This window comes from Ochotona curzoniae, unplaced genomic scaffold (assembly GCF_017591425.1).
Source record: "Ochotona curzoniae isolate NIBS_2020 unplaced genomic scaffold, NIBS_Ocur_1.0 contig_64, whole genome shotgun sequence".
Lineage (NCBI taxonomy): Eukaryota > Metazoa > Chordata > Mammalia > Lagomorpha > Ochotonidae > Ochotona > Ochotona curzoniae.
This window is the reverse complement of record NW_024466502.1, coordinates 113,606-134,527: the sequence shown is the minus strand read 5'-3', so window position 1 is coordinate 134,527 and position 20,922 is coordinate 113,606. Positions and strand designations below refer to the sequence as shown.

Below are 20,922 nucleotides of genomic sequence, written 5' to 3'. Positions count from 1 at the left end.
ACCCGGTGTGATGATTCAGTGGCCAAATCCTCACCTTGCAAGCACCAGGATCCCATACGCACCCCAATTCGTGTCCTGGCTGTTCATTCCACTTCCCTTCCAGCTCCCTGTTTATAGCCTGGGAAAACAGCAGAAGATGGCCTAAAGCCTTGGGATCCTGCACCGGCGTGGGAGGCCTGGAAGAATCTCCTGGCTCCCAACTTTAGACTAGCTCAGCTCCAGCCATTATGGCCACCTGGGGATTAAACTAGTGGACAGAAAATCTGTCTATCTCCCCTCTCTGTAAATCCATCTTTCCAATAAAAATAAAGAAATCCTTTTTTTAAAAGAGAAATTTGTGTGTGTCTCTTTCAAATAAAAAAAAGAATAAATCAATGCACCAACACATGAGATTATTAAAACTGCCTGCAAGGAAGATTGAAGAGTCTGTGCCAGTTACAGGCACAGCATGAGCTGGTACCCCAATAGACAACATGGTACAACAGTGTTCAGGGAATGCCACCAACTACACACAGAGGGACAGCTAGGTCTGGGGTACAGCCTCAGTGATGTCCTGGACCCTGACCATATTTTTGGGCTTGCTGTTCTTATTTAGCGAGCCACCCCCCAAGGCCCTAGGGTGGTACAGCAGGTTGAACCATGACCCACACTGCCAGCATCCCTGACCCATGTGCTAATTTGGGGCCTTGCTGCTCCAGTTCCAATCCTGTTCCATACTAAACCACCAGGGAAGGGAGCAGAAGATGATCCAAGTGTTGAGTCTCCACACCCTTATAGAAGACCAGCATGGAGTTTCTGGCCCTAGCCATTGCAGCTATCTGGGGCATGGACTGGCAGGTGGGAAGACCTCTCTCCCCGCCCTGCGTGCCTCCTAAGTAAATGCCTGTCGAACAAATTCTGAAAAAATGAAACCAGGGCCCGGCGCAATAGAGTAGTGGTTAAAGTCCTTGCCTTGCACATGCCGGGATCCCATATGTTCGCCAGTTCTAATCCCGGCAGCCCTGCTTCCCATCCAGCTCCCTGCTTGTGGCCTGGGAAAGCAATTGAAGATGGCCCAAAGCCTTGGGACCCTGCACCTGTGTGGGAGACCCGGAAGAGCTCCTGACTTCGGATTGGCTCAGCTCCAAACGTTGTGGTCACTTGGGGAGTGAATCATCAGACAGAAGATCTTTCTCTCTTTCTCTCCTCCTCTCCGTATATCTGCCTTTTCAATAAAAAAATTAAATAAAATAAAAATCTAAAAACAAAAGATTTATTAAAAAAAAAAAAAAAAAAAAACAAGAGCTGTAGCTCCTCAATCTCAACAGAAGCAGCACTGGTGGGAGTCACATTTCCAACCCCAGCCAGACTCACTGACGGCCAGCACCGTGTGTAATGCACTAAGCTTCCACTTGTGGCATCAACATCCCACATGCACACTGGTTCAAGTCCCAGGTCCCCACTTCCAATGCAGCTCCCTGCTTACGGCCTGGAAAAACAGTGGAGGATGGCCCAAAGGCTTGGGACCCTGCACCTATCTAAGCTCTCGCACCTGGCTTCGGATCGGCCCAGTTCCAGGCATCGTGGCCACTTGAGGAGTGAACCAGTGGACAGAAGATGTCTGTGTCTCTCTCCTCTTTTTCAGGCAAAATAAGTAAATATTTAATAGAAAAAAAAGATGATCATCTAGATCATGTTGTTTGTTCCCATTTATAGGTGGTGAAACCAGGGGTGATTTGTTCTGGACGGAGCCCACAGGCCTGAACCCCATCCCGGGGCTGGGTCACAGGCTGCATACATTCCCCTAGCCACGTCCCCCCACCCTGCCTGGCCAGCTGCAGGGCTCAGCAGGTCACCCTGGCCACATCCGAGCCCCACCCACTTGCCAGTCACGTTTCATTGCCACATGCTCTTCTCTGGTTTCTCGCTCCAACCCACAGGGGAACTGCTCTGCCCTGAAGTACTTCTCTTCCTGCCCCAACCACTTCCCACAGCAGGCTCAGCCCAGCCCCACCTGGGAACAATGCGCATTTTCGGCCTCCTGGATGTGCAGAGCTGAGGCCAGAGTTGGGGAGTGGGGAGGGCTGTGTAGCAAGCTCACCACCCTCAGGGCCTGTCAGGCGATGGCCTTTGGCTTAACCAAATGTTTTCTCAGATGACAGCTACCTTGTTGCTCATCTTACCTATGTCTCTCAAGAAAACCTGAAAGGAAGATGGTAAAAAAAACCTTTGTGGCGGTGGCCTAGAGGCCCTTGGGACCCCAACCTCCCAGGTCAGGAGCCAGGCTCTGTGTTCTGCCTCTGCTCCTGCTCCAGCTTCCTCCTAAAGCACACTGAGTGGTAGCAGATGGCAGCTCGGGGAGCTGGGTCCGGCCACCACAGAGGAGTCCAGCCTGTCGGCTGCAGGTATTTTGACAGGAAAGTCAGGGGAAAGGAAGTCTACCTGTGTGTCTGTCTCTCAAATTAGTTTAAAAATCTTTCTATTCATACTTCCTCCTTGCAAAACCCTCAGCCTCTACCCTGGCTGCAACTGGCTCTCACTTCTCCTCTGGGGCACAAGTGCAGGGTACAACCAGCGGGCAGGCATAGGCTCCCTTGGTGCCCAGACCCTGGCCACTGAGCACCAGCTACCCACAACACTATGGAGGCCAACCGCCCTGCAAGACAGAGGGGACGCCCTGCCAGCAGGACAAAACATCACGAGATGTTACCACAGCGACTTCTCCACGATTTTGGTCCTAAACACCTCTTCCTGGTCCAGGTTCACGGTGCAGTAGCAATCCCTCATCTTGTTTGGCCCAGGGTAAGAAGGAAGGTTTTTGGCTTCACCTGGAAAGCAATAGGACAGGTATCAGTGGCTCGGCCCCAGCGTTTGTTCCCCATGCCCCCCCACCCGTAGGCACACATCCAGTCACACCTACTTCACAGCGGTACACCTGTCTCCCTCTGGGAGGGCCAAGTCAACAACCCAGTGAGAGCACGGAGGGATGGGCAGCCCAGCCTCTCCAGCAAACTTCCTGCCTCAGGATGAAGGGAGACCGTGCTGCCCTGTCCACACCAGCCTCTAACATGTCACAGAATTTATACCCCAGCCACGTTCAGCACAAAGCCTGGGGGAGCTGGGCACAACCACAGCTGGGACCACACAACTATCACCACGTTTCTGAGGAGAGAGGGGTCCTCTGGTGCCCCCTTGGTGAGTGCACTTAGCACAAGTGCCAGGGTCCATTCATGCTGGGCAGTTCAGGCTTTCTCTCCTTTTCCCAGTCTCAGGAACAGTCCAGTGAGCACAGGTGGACATGGGAACCACTGGCCCGCTGTGTACAGCAGCAGCAAGGCTCAGAGGCCTGGCAAGCATGCCTCCCTCTGCCCTCCACAGAATTCCTATCTCAGTGGCTTAGATTCTTCTTCTTTTATTAAGATTTATTTATTTATTTTTGTTAGAAAGTCAGATTTACAGAGAGGAGGAGAGGCAGGATCTTCCATCTGCTGATTCACTCCCCAAGTGTCTGCAACTGCTAGAACTGAGCTAATGGATCCGAAGCCAGAAGCCTCGAGCCTCAAGCCTCTCCTACGTGGATGCGGGGTCCCAAGGCCTTGGGCCACCCTCCACTGCTTTCCCAGGCCACGAGCAAGGAGCTGGAGCAACCTGGACACAAACCGGAACTCACATGGGATCCCGGTGTGTGCAAGGCAAGGATTACAGCCACTAGGCTATTGCACCAGGCCCACTTACTTTTATTTGTACATAAAGAACTCAGCAGTGACCTGTCAGCATGACAGCGAGTCACTTCAGGTTTCCCACACAGCCCCACATAAACACCCACTCTGACTCACTGAAGAAAGCAACTCATTCAAAAAGACACTGAGGTGCCCACAGTGGCTAGGACCGACCCTAGAGCAGACAGACGTGTTCTCTCAAAATCATCAGCCAATACTGTGTGTTTGTTTTCCAAACATAACAATTCTGTGAGGAAAACACCCTGACCCTCTGCAGATATCTCACAGCCACCTAACACTCGACAAGAGAAACCATGGCGAGCCTGCACCCCCAAGGCCACATGCCCCACGCACCCCAGCACTACCACAGCCGGCACGGACCTGTGGCAGGCAGCATGGTACAGCAGGACACACCGCCAAAGTGGCAATCCAAAGTTGGTCAAAGGGAGGACACACCAGCACATGGGACTCAGCCCTGAGGGAGCTGTGCTTCCTGAAACCACAGGAGGAGCACACAGCACCCTCCCCGCCGCACAGGCACAGATGAGCAAGCTGCCCCATCCATAAATCACACTCTGCATGCACCACGCACAGCTTTAGCCCACACCAGAGGTGACAATGACCATCAGCCGACCTGCTGCCCGAGACACTAAAACCCCACAAGAGCTGCTCCACTTCCAGTCCAGATCCCGGCTCATGGCCTGGGAAAGAAACAGAATGGTCCAAGTGCTTAGGGCCCTGCACCCGCTTCGGAGACGTGGAAGAAATTCCTGGCTCCTTCCTTTAGCCTAACCCAGTTCAGGCTGCTGTGGCCATTCAGGGAGTGAACCACTGAGTGGAATATTCTAACTGCTTTTCAAATAAATTAGTAAATCTACGAGAAGAGAAATTCCAGGTCTAGCACAATGGTTCAGCAGCTAAATCCTCTCCTTGCAAGCACTGAGATCCCATATGGATGTCAATTCGTGTCCTGACTGCTCTGCTTCCCTTCCAGCTCCCTGCTTATGGCCTTGGGGAGCAGCAGACAATGGTCCAAGGCCTTGGGACTCTGTACCGGTGTGGGAGATCTGGAAGAAGCTCTTGGCTCCCAGCTTCAGACTGGCTCAGTTCTGGCAGCTACTTGGGGAGTGAACCAGCAGACGGATCTTTTTTCTCTCTTTTCTTCTTTCTTTTTTTTTTTTTAAGATTTATTTTTATTATTTTTTTTATTGGAAAGGTGGATATACAGAGAGGAGAGACAGAGAAGAAGATCTTCTGTCCAATGATTCACTCCCCAAGTGAGCGCAATGGCCGATGCTATGCCGATCTGAAGCCAGGAGCCTCTTCCAGGTCTCCTGCGCAGGTGCAGGGACCCAAAGCTTGGGCCATCCTTGACTGCTTTCCCGGGCCACAGGCAGGGAGCTGGAAGGGAAGCGGAGCTGCCGGGATAGAACTGGCGCCCATATGGGATCCTGGGCGTGCAAGGTGAGGACCTTAACCACTGTGCCACCGCGCCGGGCCCTCTTTTCTTCTTTCTAATATGTCTTTCCAATAAAGCTAAACAAATGAAGAAGAGCAAGAAGAGGAAGAAGACAAGGAAGAAGGAAGAGGGGGAGAGGAAGAAGAAATTCTAACCATTACAACCTGTCCTTACTCAGCTCACAGTTGGGCACCTGAAATCAGGTGGACAGGTGGCCAGGGTCAGGGTCGACTAGGTGCAGGAGACACCAATGGGGCCATGGAATGGAGCCCTAACCCCTAGAAGCCTTCTCAGTCATAGGGGTCTCCAGCCCTTGTCTCCCACTGCCTTCTCCACGATGGAAGCTCTGAGGGCTGACTAAAGGAGACAGAATCCAAGAAGGGCCAGGGTCGGTCAGAGCCCAGGAAGGGTCAAGTTCTGACTTGGGATCAGGAGCTGGAGGTCTTGGGACCCTGAGGAGTCCATGGCTTAGTCTACCACAACCCATCACCTAGAGGCTCCCTCTGAGTCACTGGGCTCACCTCATCGCCCTCTGGCCCAGGACATGACCTTGTACATGGATCCTGCCCCAGGGAGACCAGCGGATCAGCCCCACACAGGGGCAGCAGCACCTGCGGAGGGCACAGCCCCACCTGAACCAAGGTGCCCTTACAAAGCTCTCCAGAGGCACATGGAGTTGGCATTTGGGAAGTGGTGAGGCCATGGGGGGCCTTGGGCTCCAGTTGCAGCTCCACTTGCAATCCAGCTTCTTGCTAATACAGAGGCCGGGAGGCAGCAGGTGACGGCTTGAGTAACTGGGTCCCTACTACCTCATGGGGTACCCACACCAAGTTCCCAGCTCCCAGCTCCGGCCTGGCCCAGCTACAGGTGTGTGAGAAGTGAACCACGGGATAAGGAACCTCTCTCTCTCTTAGCCTTCCAACTTAGCGTGTTTTTAAAATCAAGAGGGACAAGTTGATGAAAGAAAAGTAGGTAGGCAGCATCTGTTACCTCAACTCCTAGACAGAAAGGGTGACATCAGACAAGCCGGCAGGTGCACACAGTGTTACTCAGTATTCACAAGTGGATGTTGCCTGTCAGAGGGGGACCCCAAAGGGAGCAGTCACCCTGTTCTTGGCTGCTGCACGGGGAAAGGAAGTCGATCACAAGGCTTCTGGTGGCTAGAATGGACTTCCTCCTGTCATGGGTGGGCATTCTGCTCTGCTCATTCTGCGGTTGCCTTTATTAGACTCATGCCCAACATGGCCTTTGGAGGAGCTGGGCCCATGCATGTCAGCAGCGAAAAGGAGGCATGTCCCTTCCAGCCATGTTCCCACACCATGTCCACTCCCATGCAGGTCAGCAGGGATGATGGGGTGTGTCCCAGCCATGTTCCCATGTGGTGCCCGCCTCCTGCCCAGCCCCAGGCAGTCAGTTGGGCTTCCTGAATAGGCTGAGACCAACAGCTGCCACTTGAGGATCCGGAATTCCCCACTCAGCCCAGGCCAGAGGCCGTGGGAACAGGAGGCCAACCCCAGGCCTCAGAGCAGCGAAGCTCAGCGCAGCCCCTGGGGTCTTTCCCAAGCAACCCATATTCCTGGGCCCTGATACCAGCCCTGGAAAACCCCAACTCAGCCTGGACCCAGAAGAGAATCCGGGTGTGGGACTGAACTGCTCCCCAGTGCTCAGTGAGCTCCTCCAGGCCTATGGCCGAGGCAGGATGAGAGGGCAGGGCATGGTTTCAGTGAAGCCAAAGGGCAGAGCCAGGCACCAGTCCAAGAAAGGGAGCTGTCTGCCCTGGGGAACTGTCTCCGCCTTCCCAAGCACCACCCAGGGGACTGACACTAAGGCACCCTGGGGACCAAAGTGCCTCACTGTGCTGGGTATAGGAAAAGCAGTCACCAACACAGCCTCTCGGGCCCTGAGTGGTCTTGGGAATTTGATCCCACGCTGACCATGAGGGGTTGTGACAGAAAAGAAGATTTTGTGCATTTTGTAAACTACCCAGCTCCCGCGAAGACAAACAACTCCAGGGATAACCCAGGCATGGAATCCACCTGTTGGCTAATGCAGGGTCAAGATGCCACGTCTGTCTCCAGAGACCAAGGTGCTGCCACCTAATGCTGGGTCTGCGACCACCGCCCCATTAGGGTACTCTGAGCCATAGCCACCTGCGACAAGAGAACAGCCATTATGTCACTAAGGTACACCAGGACACTGATTGAGGTGTCAAATTGAGCTCTAAATTATCATGACTCTCCCAAAATTGGGAAGGGTTCCAAACGTGCTTGAAAACCACTACTGGTAACACTGAATATCAGGGGAACACAGGCCTGAGTGTGAAGACATGAGCAGGAACAGGGACAGAACAAGCATCCCTGGTCCTTACCCACACTCTGCTTGCTGGTCTATTTTAGCAAAAGTAAAACATACACATGAGCAGGTTCTCTAAGATACTCTGACATGTAGGTAGGCTTGTATCTCCACTAACAACCCTGGTGTGAGAGCCACTTCCAGGGCTCCAAGGCCCAAGGAGGCAGCTGGCACCCACCCTCACTCCCCAGTTCTCAGGATACCCTGACAACTACACCTGCACCCCAGTGCGTGTGTCTTTCCCACACTCACAGAAATGCCCAAGGGCACGTGACAGAATGCTACCTGTGTCACAGCTTCCTGGCTGCATGTGGGGCCCTGGGCATTGGATGTGGCCCTTGTCTCTGACACTCAGATGCACCTGCAAGGGCAAAGCTCTCCACTCAACCTTCTGGCCCCAACAATCATCCACGACATTGCTCCGCAGGAACTTCCAAGTTCTCCTTGGCTTCTGTTCATGGGGATGCTCCTCCTCTTCTGGAGGGTTTGCACTCACCCCGCTCCCAGGCCAAGGGGCTACTTTAGACCCCGTCTCATCTGCTTGAGGTCGCAGCTCTGCATGGCTACGGGTGCACCCGGTCTCTCCTTTCAGTGGGCACTGCTGCCCAGGTTTTCCCCTTGGCTGCTTGTTCATTTATTGCTGGTTGGGCGTGCTCCTGCCACGGAGGTCTTTGTGTATCAGGGTCACCTGGCGGTCAGGCCTGGGTCAGTAGCACTGCAAGTGCCAACCCTGATCTTTCCTGGCACCAGCTCAGCCCAGCTCCACATCCAGGTTCCTGTCCCTGCCCTGCCCTGCCCTGAACCCGGCAGCCAATGGAAGTGGTGCCAGAGTAGCACCCATACATCACACAGTCACTTCCCAAGGGTGTCAGTGGCAGTGGCCCCAGCCATGGGGAACACTGCACTGTGACCAGGTCCTCAAAAGTGGCCCTCAACAATGACTACTGGCACACACCAGACCCCACAGGGCCATGTCCCAGGGCTCTGCATGGCGAGACCCAAGAACCAAGAATTACAATGACCCAGAGCTACAGTGACCCTGGCCATGGTGTGATCTTAGCTGCAGGAACCCAATCACAGCTGTCCCAGTCCCGCCTACCACGTACCCCAGCATCCCCAGTGCTGCTGTCTCACTCCCAGGCTTCAAACGTAGCCAGAATAACTGGGTCAAGCAGAGGAGCAGGTCATGGTCCCCACCTTATAGGAGAGGTTGGACTCACCCAGGGCCCCTCATCACCCCCAGCTCCCCTCAGAGCGCTACCAGTCCAGCTGAGGTAAGTTTGGCTTCAGACAGCCACCATAACCCTGAAGTGCCCCTCAGCAGGCCATGCCAACTGAATCTACCATGCCTTACCACCATGTGACTGCAGCTCAGCCAATCACAACCTGCCAGTGTCAGCCAGTGACTGCAGCCAGTCAAGCTGGGGCTGTGGTCACTGCCTAGGCTGGGTGGGAACCAGCCTCAGCCAGTGGCTGCCAGGTGTCCCACAGGTTCCCGCTGTCCTCCACAGCAACTACGGCACCTGGACAGTGCTGGACCTAGACCTGCATTTCCCCACCGGACCCATGGCAAGCTTTTGAGAGTGGAGCTGCGATGAGGACTGGCCTTCCCCGTGTCTGCCTCAGACACTGAACTGGACTTGGGCCACCTGGGCCTGGCGGGTCACTGGACCCCATACGGCACCTTAAATGCTGTTAGTGCTGCCTCCCTACCTTGCTAGACGTCACCCCCTGCTGGCTACGAGCAAGGAAAACCCTCTGCAATGCCCCAAAGCAGGCACTGTGCTTCCTGGAAGCTTGAGCTCTGGGCCCTTGGCTAGTAGGTGTGGAGAGGACCCTTACGGCCTAGGGCAGCCGTCCAGTGAACCTCAGGCAGGAGCCAAGGACTCACAGTGCTCAGGGAAACCTCTTGGCCCAAGGAGGGTCACTGGGTGGACACAGAATCCTGGAGGGCTTACTTGCTGCCCCCCACCCTGCTCTGCTTCAGGTCTTGCTCTCTGGCCTGGGTCACTCCACCACAGGGTTTCTGCTGAGGAGACGGTCCAGTGGGGCCCCTCGGGGCTAACTCCTGAGACCTATGTGAACATTGTGCAGCTCTGTATCTCCTTGTCCCAGGTGGAGGCTCCTGCAGGGTGTGAACAAGGCCAGCTGCTGTGCCTCTGACTCCCTGGTTTTGATTCTCCCAAGGGCTGGGATGCACCTGGCTGTTCCTGGGGGATCTCCACATCACCAGGATGTGTCATTGAGCCAGCCGCAAAGCTGCAACATGTCTCTGGGTCAGACCACTATGCAGGGCACCAGGGTCAACCACCATCATCCTCCAAATACGGGTCTCAGATGCCCTTGTGCTGTTGGATGCTCCTGGGGAGAACCTGTTTCAGCAATATCCACTTAAGGCACTTAAGGCAAATACCTGCACAGCTGACAAACACATGAAATGTCAGAGTCGCTAACTAATCTGGTAAGTCTTGTATACTGCACCAGGGTCAAGCAATCATTGGCGCTTTGGTCAGTTGCTCAAGATTGAGACAATAACCAAAAGGGCCACTTGTTGAACAAAGCACAGGCAGCCCTGAGGGGCCTCTGCAAACAGTGGATTGCACCTGCTTGACATATTAACAAATGGCAACCTCGCCTAAGGAGGGCCTGTGAGCAAGCTGCCAAGTCTCAGAAAGTCATAGGCTGCAAGCCACCAAACTTGGCCAGATGCCACTGCCACCAGTCCCCTCCTGTTCTCTGGCCACACTCAGAGCCTGGACAGCTGCAGGTGCAACTTTCTGAGACACTTCCCATCTTAAGCTTCTTCCTGCTCCATAACCCAGAGACACAGCCAGGACAGAACCATCTCCAAGCACCCAGCTGCCCTAACCTTCAGTGCCACTTGCACAAGTCACATCTTAGGCTTCACAAACAACACTAGGGCAGCTCCCACTTCACTTGTGACTGTGTCCAGCTGATACCTTCACCTGCCCCCTATCCTCAGCCTTCCATGTTTAAGTCACCATGTGCACCTCCCGGAGGATGCAGTCAGTCCACCATGTGAGGACGATGTTTTGGCACAACAGCAAGTTGAGACCCCCTGCACCCTAATGCCATTTACCATTTGAATGTGTCCACAGTGTCACCCTGTGCAGCTAGAGATCCACCCACCCTGCACCAAAAGGGCCAGAGAAATCAATGACCCTGCTCAGTCACATCTGGCCCTCAAGACCTTGCCATCACCACCTCTCTGCTCTCAAGCATCTATTCTTGAGCCCCTTGACCATTGGCAGGTTCCAGACACTCCTAACTGCTGACTTACCCACTGCCCAGGCCTGCAAGCCACTGACACTTCCTTCCCTTCTCAGTGCTGGCTGCTTCCTTGTCCCTAAAGTTGCTGCTTATCTTCCCCAGCCCTCCTGATGCTCACTTCAAATCCAGGTTGGCAGAGACTGCAGACGGCATGAAGCAGCTCATTCCATAGCTTGGACTCCTGTTGGGCACCTACATACTGGGTGACTGGCGGCATCTTCATTGTGAGACTCATTTCTTAGCCTCAGTGTCACAAAACTCTGAGAGTTTATTTGTGAGAATTGAGATGGAATAGGATGAAACACACAGCACCCTCGCAAAGCCTGCCTCCTCCCTCTACCCCACACGAGCTCAGCAGACCCTGGAGCTAATGGCTGGATTGACCCTCAGACCCTCCCCTTTATGACTTTGGCAGACAGAGCTGGTCACACACATCATCCTTGGCTGTGAAAATAATACAAGCCACCCTGCTGAGTTTGGTTAATAGAATATTCCAGTTAATTTTAGCCTCCCAGAGCTCAGGAGAATCTCAACTCCCTGATGCCAAGATCCACATGTGGCCGTTGAGCCATGTGCTGCATGGACCTGTGAGAGTGCTGTGCATCAGTGCTTGTGTCTGAAAGAAGCGGTGGCGCTGAAGACAAGAAGAACCACTTGTACTTTATGAAACATCAGGACAAAGCTTATGGCACCGAGACCTAGGTATAACACTTCAGGACTACCTGTAGCACCTTGAGACCCAGGTGTGACACCTCAGGACTACCTGTAGCACCCTGAGACTTAGGTGTGACATCTCTCACGCAAGAGAAATTCAAGGAAAGCTGAGGTTTTTCCAATTGTCACCTTCACGTTGTCCAGATGGCCAGGTCCCCCTTCCTGTCATTCTGCCTGCTCTTCTGCTGACACTTTTCTGGCAGTCAAGCAAAGTGGGGCCAGAGGTGGCCAGCCCCTAAAGCTCCCAGAGGCCAGGGACACGCTGTGTCCCCGGGAAGAGCTGTCAGCATCAATATCCGTGGTTATCCCTTGTCTGAAGACAAGCTCTGATTTTAGAGTGACACGTGTACTTGGAAAAGCATCACACATTGAGAGAAGAGAGAGGAAGCCAGGCATCACAGGAAGTCTGGCAGCAGAGGTGGAGAGAGAGCACATCCCCCAGGCCTCACAGGCACCACAATATAGCTGGACAGCAGGACAGGAGGGCAACCCAAAGAGCTCCCAGAAGCCCGCTAGTCAGGATGCAAAGCCTCGCTTCACTTCTGTACTTTCTCAAGAAACACTGTTATCGTTACCAAACACGTTACACATATAAGATGATGTATTCTAAAACAGTAAACACTGCAGAAAAGGAAAGCATTACCAGCCAAGAAGGGCACAACTTCTTCTGGTCACTACTGCCCATTGCACGCACATACAGACCATGTAACCACTGCCCATCACACACACAACCAGACCACATGACCACTGCCCATTGCACACACACACAAACCATATGACCACTGCTCATTACACACACAGACCATATGACTATTGCCCATTGCACACACAACCAGACCACATGGCCACTGTTCATTGCACACACAACCAGACCACATGGCCACTGTTCATTGCACACACAACCAGACCACATGACCACTGCCCATCGCACAAACACACAGACCATGTGACCACTGCCCATCACACACACAACCATGTCACATGACCACTGCCCATCGCACAAACACACAGACCATGTGACCACTGCCCATTGCACACACAACCAGACCACATGACCACTGCTCATTGCATACACCAGACCATGTGATCACTGCCCCAGCCCATGCGCACCCAGATCACATGATCACTGCCCATCGCACATACACCAAGACCACATTACCAAAGCCCCAGCCCACCCATACCCAGCCCACATTACCACTGCCTATCACATACACCCAGACCATGTGACCACTGCCCATCACACACACACAGACCATATTACCACTGCCCATCACATACACATGCAGACCACATGACCACTACCCCAGCCCACCCATACCCAGACTGCATGACCACTGCCCCAGCCCATGCACACCCAGACTATAAGACCTGCCCCATCCCACACACACCCAGACCACACTATCACTGGTCATCACATGCACACCCAGACATTGCCACTGAGCATTGAATGCACACCCAGACCACGTGACCACTGCCCTATCCCATGCACACACAGACCATGTGACCACTCTTGTTGTCTGTCCATGCACATGCAGACCACATGACTATCCCCCCGTGGCCCATTCACATCCAAATCAATCAAATGATTTGACTGATGACTGGGGAGCAGCAGTGCCTGCACCATAAGGGTTCCAGTTTGTTCTACTCTCTTCTGTTATCTTGTTTGAAAATGGGGAAGGAAGATGAAAGAGGAAGTGAAAGAGATTCTTCCCTTTTCCCAAGCATTAGCCTCTGGATGAACCCACAGAGCACCAAACGTTCCAGCCTGTTTTGGAAGCCAAGGTTCCATTCTAAAACAGTGCCCCTTCTGCGTCCCCCAAAAGCTTGCCTGTCTCACAGCAGCACCAGTGGTGACTGCTGGATTATGTGGCTGCAGACTCCACCTAAAGGATGATTATCGAGTTAAGCAGCATGGCCAGCAAGTTCCCCCAGGTGCAGAGGTGGAAGATATGGCGGTGTTGTGGAGGGGTGGGAGCAGAGAGCAGAGGTAGGCTCCTGCATTGGCTGCCCAGGGATACCTGGATGGTAGGAACCCAGGTGCCTGAGGGAGGACACAGCCAGAGTGCACTGACCCAGCAGGGTTGTCGCTTCCCTCCCTTTAACTCAGCAACACTTAGCCAGCGGCTTCTGCTCAGACTTGTTTGTGCCTCACCTTCACACGCACAGCTGTGTTGCCCAAGCACTGCCCACCCCAGAAGGACAAGGATGTACCTCCTCCCAGCCCTGCAGATGGGAGGGGGACAGCACTTGTAGCTATTCTCCCCAGACACGAGGGAGCAGGGGTGCCCACGTGGGACGGCCCAGTCACTGCTTTTCAGAGCCCACCCCCAGCACTGAGACAGGCCAGGGGGGCTGCTCCTCTCTCACTCCTGCTCTGTGCTGAGTGCTGCTCTACAAAAAATTGAGTCCTTGGTATAGTTCTGCACCGGAATCCTCCCATGAGGCACAGGCTGTGGCTTCCCCGCTAACCCCCTGATCTCCCTGGGCAGGGAGACACAGCCACTCTCACATCCCTAGGCCTTCCCAGGAGTGGTCTCTGCTCCCACCCCCAGGCACTGCAGGCACCCAGAGCACCACCCCTACCTGCAGTGCCCCTAGGCTGAGCGTTGGAACAGTGTCCCAGTGATGACATGAACACTGAAATAAAGCAGATTCGGGCCGGAGCGCCTCACAGCATCAGGCATCACCCACAGTGACAGTTCCCAGACAAGCTCCCAGCAACCCTTACCCCTGGGAATAGAACAGGTATAAAGCCCAGAGCAGGTGAGAGAGTGACCACAAGGACCCACCCCACCCCGGCAAGCCGCACACCCACCAGGCCCACAGATCGTCTTGTGCGTGCACTGTCACTCCAGAAAGGCCGGGGGTGAGGGGTGGGGGGTGGCCATCACTGTCCCAAGACAGTGGTACAGTCTCTCCAGATGGGGGCAGGGTGCCCAGAGTGGCACCCTTCTGGACATGCTGACCATCCCTGGTGCCTAGAGAGGCAGTCCTGAATGGCAGGCCCTGGTGACCACAAGCTCCCACGGTCAGCACTCAATGGAAAGGGGAGGTGCTGGTGGCTCAGGCACCCAGCCAGAGGCTGCATCACCACACACCACCAGCCAGCCTGTTGGCTGCCGCCCACACAAAGACAAGAAGAGCAGCACACTGCCCAGAAAGGAAGCTTCTGGGCCAATGGCAAGGGGAGATGCCGAGCCCTCAACACGGGTGGACATCCCAAGTGTAAGTCCCCAGGCAGGCCTGAACTGGCTCTCTGCAGCACACTCCCCTACACCCTCACACACCCCTGAACTCCTGCACACAGATACCACAGATATACACAAGTACACACACAGAGGCACACACATGTCTGTACACACAGGCACACACACACTCCCGCACATACCCACATATTTACACACACACTCCCGCACATACGCACATATTTACACACAAGCACACACTCATGCATACACAGGGACACACATTCCTGCACACACGGTACACACCCGTATACACAGGCACATTCCTGCACACACACAGTGCACACTCATGCACACTTCTGCACTCAGAGGACTCCCGCACACTGCACACACGGCACCTTCCCCGGCTGCTCCCAGGGTCCCCCAGGCCTAGCCCGAAGCGCGCACCATGCAGGGCACTCCCGCTGCGGACCCTCCGACCGGGGGCCGAGCGTGCGAGAGGGCGCGGCAGACGGAGCCATAGCACTCACCAATTTTGATCCTCACGCTCTGGAAGACGCGCAAGCCCTCTTCTTCCACCGCCATGCTGCGCCCGCAGCCGCCGGCCCAGCGCCCGCGCCCCGAGCTCCGGCGCGCTCCTCAGTGCACAGCACGCCGCCGGCTCCGCCCACGCGGACGCCCATTGGCGGAGGGCTGCAGCGAGGGCGGGAGCGCCGCCCACGCCCAGGGCCCCGTTCCCCATTGGTAGAATTCCCTAGAGGGCGGTGGCTGAGACCCCGCCCACCCCCAGGCCCTGATTCCCCATTGGCCACGGGCCGGGGCGGGGCGGCATCGGGGGCGGGGTCGCAGGGCCCAGGCGTGGCGACCCGCGCCCCTCCAAGCGGAAGAGAAGGGGGCGTCGCTCGCGGCCGGGACCGTCTGTGAGCGCCCGTGAGGCTTCTGGGATGGAAGTGAGACGTCCAGGGGGAAGGGAAGACAGGCCGGGAAGTCCTAAGAACGCGGCCCGGCCTCGGCTTTTTCCCGCCTCCGCCCCTCTGTGGTCGACGACCAAAAGGTGGGGATGCCCCCGAGGGGGTCCCCCGGACGCAGCGTCCACCTCAGGTCCTGTCCGCCATCAACTCAGCCCAGAAGGCGGGCTGCGCCTTGCTGAACCCGCCTGGCCTGACGGGGTCAGGTTAGGGTCACGTGTGGACCCCGGAGCCGGACCGGGTCACCCCACCCCTGGCTGTGCTCCCAGAGAACTGTCTGCCCTGGGCTGGCCATGTGGGGGACACTGCCCCTACTGCGGGGCCCCCAGCTCCCCAGCTGTCACAGGAACTCGTCCAGGAGAGTGGCCACTCTGTCTCTGTGCAGGAAAGAGAAAGAGAGCTCTCCCATCTGCTGATTCACTGCCCAAATGCACACAACAGCTGGGGCTGGACCAGGCTGAAGCCAAGAGGCTGGAGTTCCATCTGGGTCTCCGACAGGGGCACAGGGGCACAGGCACGTGGGCCATCACTGCTGCCTTCCCACGTGCATCACCAGGAGCTGGATGGGGTCAAGACTGGAATCAGCACTTGAAGTCCATACCATTCTTCCTGTGGTGTGGAATAGTCACCATGCCAGCCCACATTCTGATTAAGTTTACCCAGGGAGAGCAGTGACCGGGCTGCAAAGGATGTGTGTGAAGAACCCAGAGATGACTCAGTTACGCGGCACTGGGCACTGCCCCTCAACTGAAAGGCAGACGGTTCCCTCGGGCGTTCCAGGTCCAGACAGTGCCCATGGCAGCCTGAGGGCTCTGAGCCCTGGGTCGGCAGGAGATGTGGGGGGACTTCAGCAGGGCACACCAGTGCCCAGTTCTACACAGCGACCCAACCCACATCTCAGCTGGGAAGTCTGAGTGGACACACACAACACACCCAGGCAGGAAGCTAAGAAAGCCCATGTGGTCAGCCCCAGCAACTGTGAGTCCTCAGGGTGAGGGCAGGGCAACCCGGATCCCTGGGGCGCCAGGTGGGCTGCAGCTGGGCAGCACAGGCTGAGAGGTGAGGATGCCCCTGAGGGTAGCAGTCCACCTGTGCAGATGAGCTGTGAGTTGTGGTGCAGAGCCTGCAAAATCAGGAAAGTGTCAGTGGAACCCACACCCAGCTGGCCTTCGCTAACCAAAACCTTGGGTGAGCTTCCATGGGACACTGACTCAATCAGGCACCTGTCAGTCTGAGTTCATGATGAAATCAAACCCTGGATAGTGAACAGACTCATCAGTTGCAGGGGTCGGCTGGGTACCCTGCTTGTGAAGAAGACCGCCTTTGCCACAATCAACCTCATTTATGATTTCTGACCCTAGCTAGCCAAATAGGTACTTTTCTTAATGTGCATTTAATTGAAAAGTTTGCTTATCTGTGAGGCAGAGAGGGAAGTTGTTCATACCCTAACTCACACCCCCAGATGTGTGCTGCAGCTTAGGCTGGGCCAGATCGGAGCCAGAAGCCACAGACTCAGCCAGGTCTATCACGTGGGTGAAGGAAGGTGGGGACTCCATGTGGGGGCAACTGTCTCCAGCAGGCCAGGCTCCAGCTCCTCACCACCTCCTTGCAGCTGTGGTGGGAAGCGCAGGGCTTGTTTCTCTTCCTAAAGTCATCCCAATGAGTGAAATGCGGGTACAACCTGGTTCACTCCTGTGTTTGAGGGGAGCGCTTTCTGCCAAGGCTCCCTGGCCCTTACAATAAAATTGCTCACAAGTTCCCATGGGTCACAGGTGTCCAATGCACCCAGGGCGTTCAACCTGTTGGGACCAAACCAAGAGCCGGAACAAGGGCAGCCAGAGGTATCTACACGAGTGTTGCTGGGATCAGACACATAAGCTGCTGACCAGAGGAGCAGCCCCCGTCAGAAGGGTCACATGGGATCCCAGGGTAATACTAAACATGCTTCAAGATGCAGAGATGGGGAGCTGGCGCCGCGATGCAGCCATCAAAGCATCCACTGTTCACAGTGTGTGAATGCGTATCTGCATCTGTACCAATTTGTTTATTTAACAAAGATTGACTGGGGCCCGGCGACGTGGTCTAGTGGCTAAAGTCCTCACCTTGAACACCCCGGGATCCCATATGGTTACCGGTTCTGGTCCCAGCAGCCTCACTTCCCATCCAGCTCCCTGCTTGTGGCCTGGAAAAGTAGTCGAGGATGGCCCGAAGCCCTGGGATCCTGCACCCACGTGGGAGACCCGGAAAGAAGTTCCTGGTACCCAGCTTTGGATCGGTGCAGCACCAGCTGTTGCAGTCACTTCGGGAGTGAATCATCGGACAGAAGATGTTCCTCTCTGTCTACCCTCCTCTCTGTATATCTGACTTTTTAATAAAAATAAATAAATCTTTAAAAAAAAGAAATAGTCATGAAATATAAATTTATATTAAAAAAAAAAGATTGACTGGACATAAACTCTGTTCTAGAGCCTGGCAGGCCCCTAACCTTGGCCCTCGTGCTGCACAATGGCAGGACACTTTGGCCTTGGCCTGTCTAAGCCTGGCCTAGCTCCTCATCCTCACCAAGAAGCTGGGACCAGAGGGTGGCAGCCAACTGAGAAACACCAGCCTTGTGTGTCTCAGAAAAAGAGTGGGACCTGGCGCCATAGCCTAATGGCTAAATCCTCACCTTCCATGCACTGGGATCCCATGTTTGTGTCCTGGCTGCTTCACTTCCCACCAGCTCCCTGCTTGTGGCCTGGAAAGCAGTCGAGGATGGCCCGAAGCCCTGGGATCCTGCACCTTCAGATCAGCTTAGCTCCAGCCACTGCAGCCACTTGGAGAAGTGAACCATTAGATAAAAGATTTTCCTTTCTGTCTCTCTGTGTATCTGACTTTCCAAGAAAAATAATTAAATCTTTAAAGAAAAGCAAAGAAAAGGGGAGCAACACTCAGGAGTGTGAACTAAGGAATCCCAGGGGAATTGTACCTCAAGCCTGACACAGCTGGACCATACGTGTGGTTAATAGCACGTGGCTTCCTCTGAGCATCATTTCTGTAGCTGATGTGAGGCGGTGGGCAGAGCACAGGGTGTGCAAAGCCTCCAACATGGGTGATGTGGGGCAAGGCGCAGGGTGTACACAGCCCTCAATGTGGGTGATGTGGGGTTCTGGTCCTCAGTGATGTGGGCGGGGGGAGGCAGGGCCTGCAAACCTCCAGTGTGGATGATGTGGGGCAGGGTGTAGGGTGTGCAAAGCCCTCAGTTTGGCTGCACAGCTGAGAACTTTCTTCCCTCTCTCTTGTGCAGCTTGGACCTCCCTGACCGCCCTAACGTGGCACCAAGCCAGTGCAGGGTGGATCTCAGCACAGACCCTCAGGAAAGAGACAGTGCCAGCGCCTGTCCAGCACAGCCCAGGTTTCAGTCTCCAAGAATCCAGCACCCATTGCTGTGTATGGCCTAGAGAGCTACAGGCCCTGGGACCCTTCCTCTAGTCTTTCAAGGAAGTCAGGAGGACATGGCTAAGCACCTGCCTCGACTGGATCACCTGTGCCCCAACACTCAGTGTCAATTTCCTACTGATGTGTACCCTGGGAGGCAGCTGGGCACAGCTCAGCAACCTGCTTGCCTGCCACAATGTGGGAGGCCATATGGAGTTCCCATTTCTGCACTTGGGGTGTGAACTGTGGCTGGCAGTTCTTTGTTTTGGCCTCACAAACAAACATTTTTAAAGACATTGTTCATAGAAACACCACAGTTCACTGTAGATTCGTTTGTTGTAGCTGAAAACTGATAGCAGCCTTTGCTCCGCATCTCTGTGAGCAGGTGCTGCTATTGACTGAGAGGCGTGAGAGGAGGTAGCCGTGGGACCCAGGACCGGGGGTCTCTGATGCGAGGGCCGAGGCTGGGCTGTCAGGATGATGATGCTCATTGGATGAAGGTGTCCCTACTGAGAGAGAGCTGCTCACACTCGCTCTCACAGACACATACTGTCTGCTCCTCACCACTGCCCAAGTCTCTGCCACAGCCCCTGAATGAAAGCATCCTCTAGAAGGAGGGCATGTGGTATGTCTGTCTCAGCTGGGTTGTTCTCACTGCAGCCCCACTGGCCTCCGCCCTCCCTGGCAGGAAGGGTGTGACCTCCTGTTTTCTCACCTTGCCCAGGCACGCCCCTCTCTGGAAGTGGCCCCTTTTGGCCCAAGAGGAGGCTGAAGCTGAAAGAAACCACAGAGCTCATGGCAGGAAACCCCCTTGGCTAGACTGCTGTGGCTGCTCAGAGCCCGGTCCCGACAGGCCAGGCTCCTTCAGCACTAGTATGCCTTCTTCTCTTGCCCAGAAGTCCTTTCCCAGAGTTTTCTGGTCTCAGGTCCTTGTTCCCATTTCCCTCTAGCGGGATCCTGGTGGCCCTGCTGATGAGTGGCCCTACCGTGTCTTTGCCACCAGATGCCAGCCAGCACCAGGCAGGAAAGGAGTTGTAGGTGTTGACCCTGCTACTAACTGGTCTCCTTATTACAGAAGCCACAAAATAAACACAGTTATATCATGGCCCAACACACAGATATGTCAACACATAACACACACTCCAACACGTATACACACATCGACACACATGTCAACAAAACACATACATGCTGATGTGTCAACATACATACCAACATACACCTACCCATCAACACACATACACATGTCAGCCCACATGTCAACATACCACATACACGTTGGCACACATTGTCAATATACACATATATATCAACACATACAACACATCAACACATGCCTACACATCAACTCAGATAATATACATATCAATGTATTCCAACACACATAATACAGATACACACCAACACATGTGTATGTATCAGCACACATCACACACATATACATGTTGCCAAAAATTTCTTACCCTGAATAAACGATAGTCCAGTATTTTACATTCTATTTTAGCTTCACTTAGACTAATCTGGTTTAATTTTTAGAATAATGTTTTATTTGAACAACAAAGCAATAGTTTGTGTGAGAGGGAGAGAGAGGGGGAGACAGAGAGAGAATCTTCTATCTACTGATTTATTCCCCAAATTCATGCAACAGCCAGGACTGGGCTGAGCCAAAGCCAGGAGCCCAGAACTCCATCTAGGTCTCCTCAGGGGATCAGGGACCAGACCTTTGGGCCATCCTGCTCAGCTTTCCCAGGTCAATAGAACGGAGCTGGATCGGAAGTGGAACAGCCACAATTCCAATCTCCAATTGACATTCTGGTACAGGACGCTACCTAACCTGG

At 54.5% G+C, this 20,922-nt stretch overlaps 1 protein-coding gene across 5 annotated transcripts in view; it reads right to left on the bottom strand.

Moving 5' to 3' along the window:
- Window positions 1-15,328, bottom strand: part of RASA3 (RAS p21 protein activator 3) — a 53,498-nt gene extending 38,170 nt beyond the window's left edge. For 4 of the 5 annotated variants that reach the window (XR_005884908.1, XM_040991100.1, XM_040991103.1 and 1 more), the window contains exons 1-2: window positions 15,230-15,328; window positions 2,690-2,807 (exon numbers count right to left, since the gene is read on the bottom strand). Coding sequence is in view for 4 of the 5 variants with exons in the window: in XM_040991100.1 (XP_040847034.1) it covers window positions 2,690-2,807; window positions 15,230-15,284 (173 nt within the window). In the remaining variant the exon portion in view is untranslated. Of the gene's footprint in view, window positions 1-2,689; window positions 2,808-3,805; window positions 3,874-15,229 lie in introns of all 5 variants that reach the window. The other variant, XM_040991104.1, reaches the window with a different exon arrangement.
- Window positions 15,329-20,922: the final 5,594 nt, after the last annotated feature.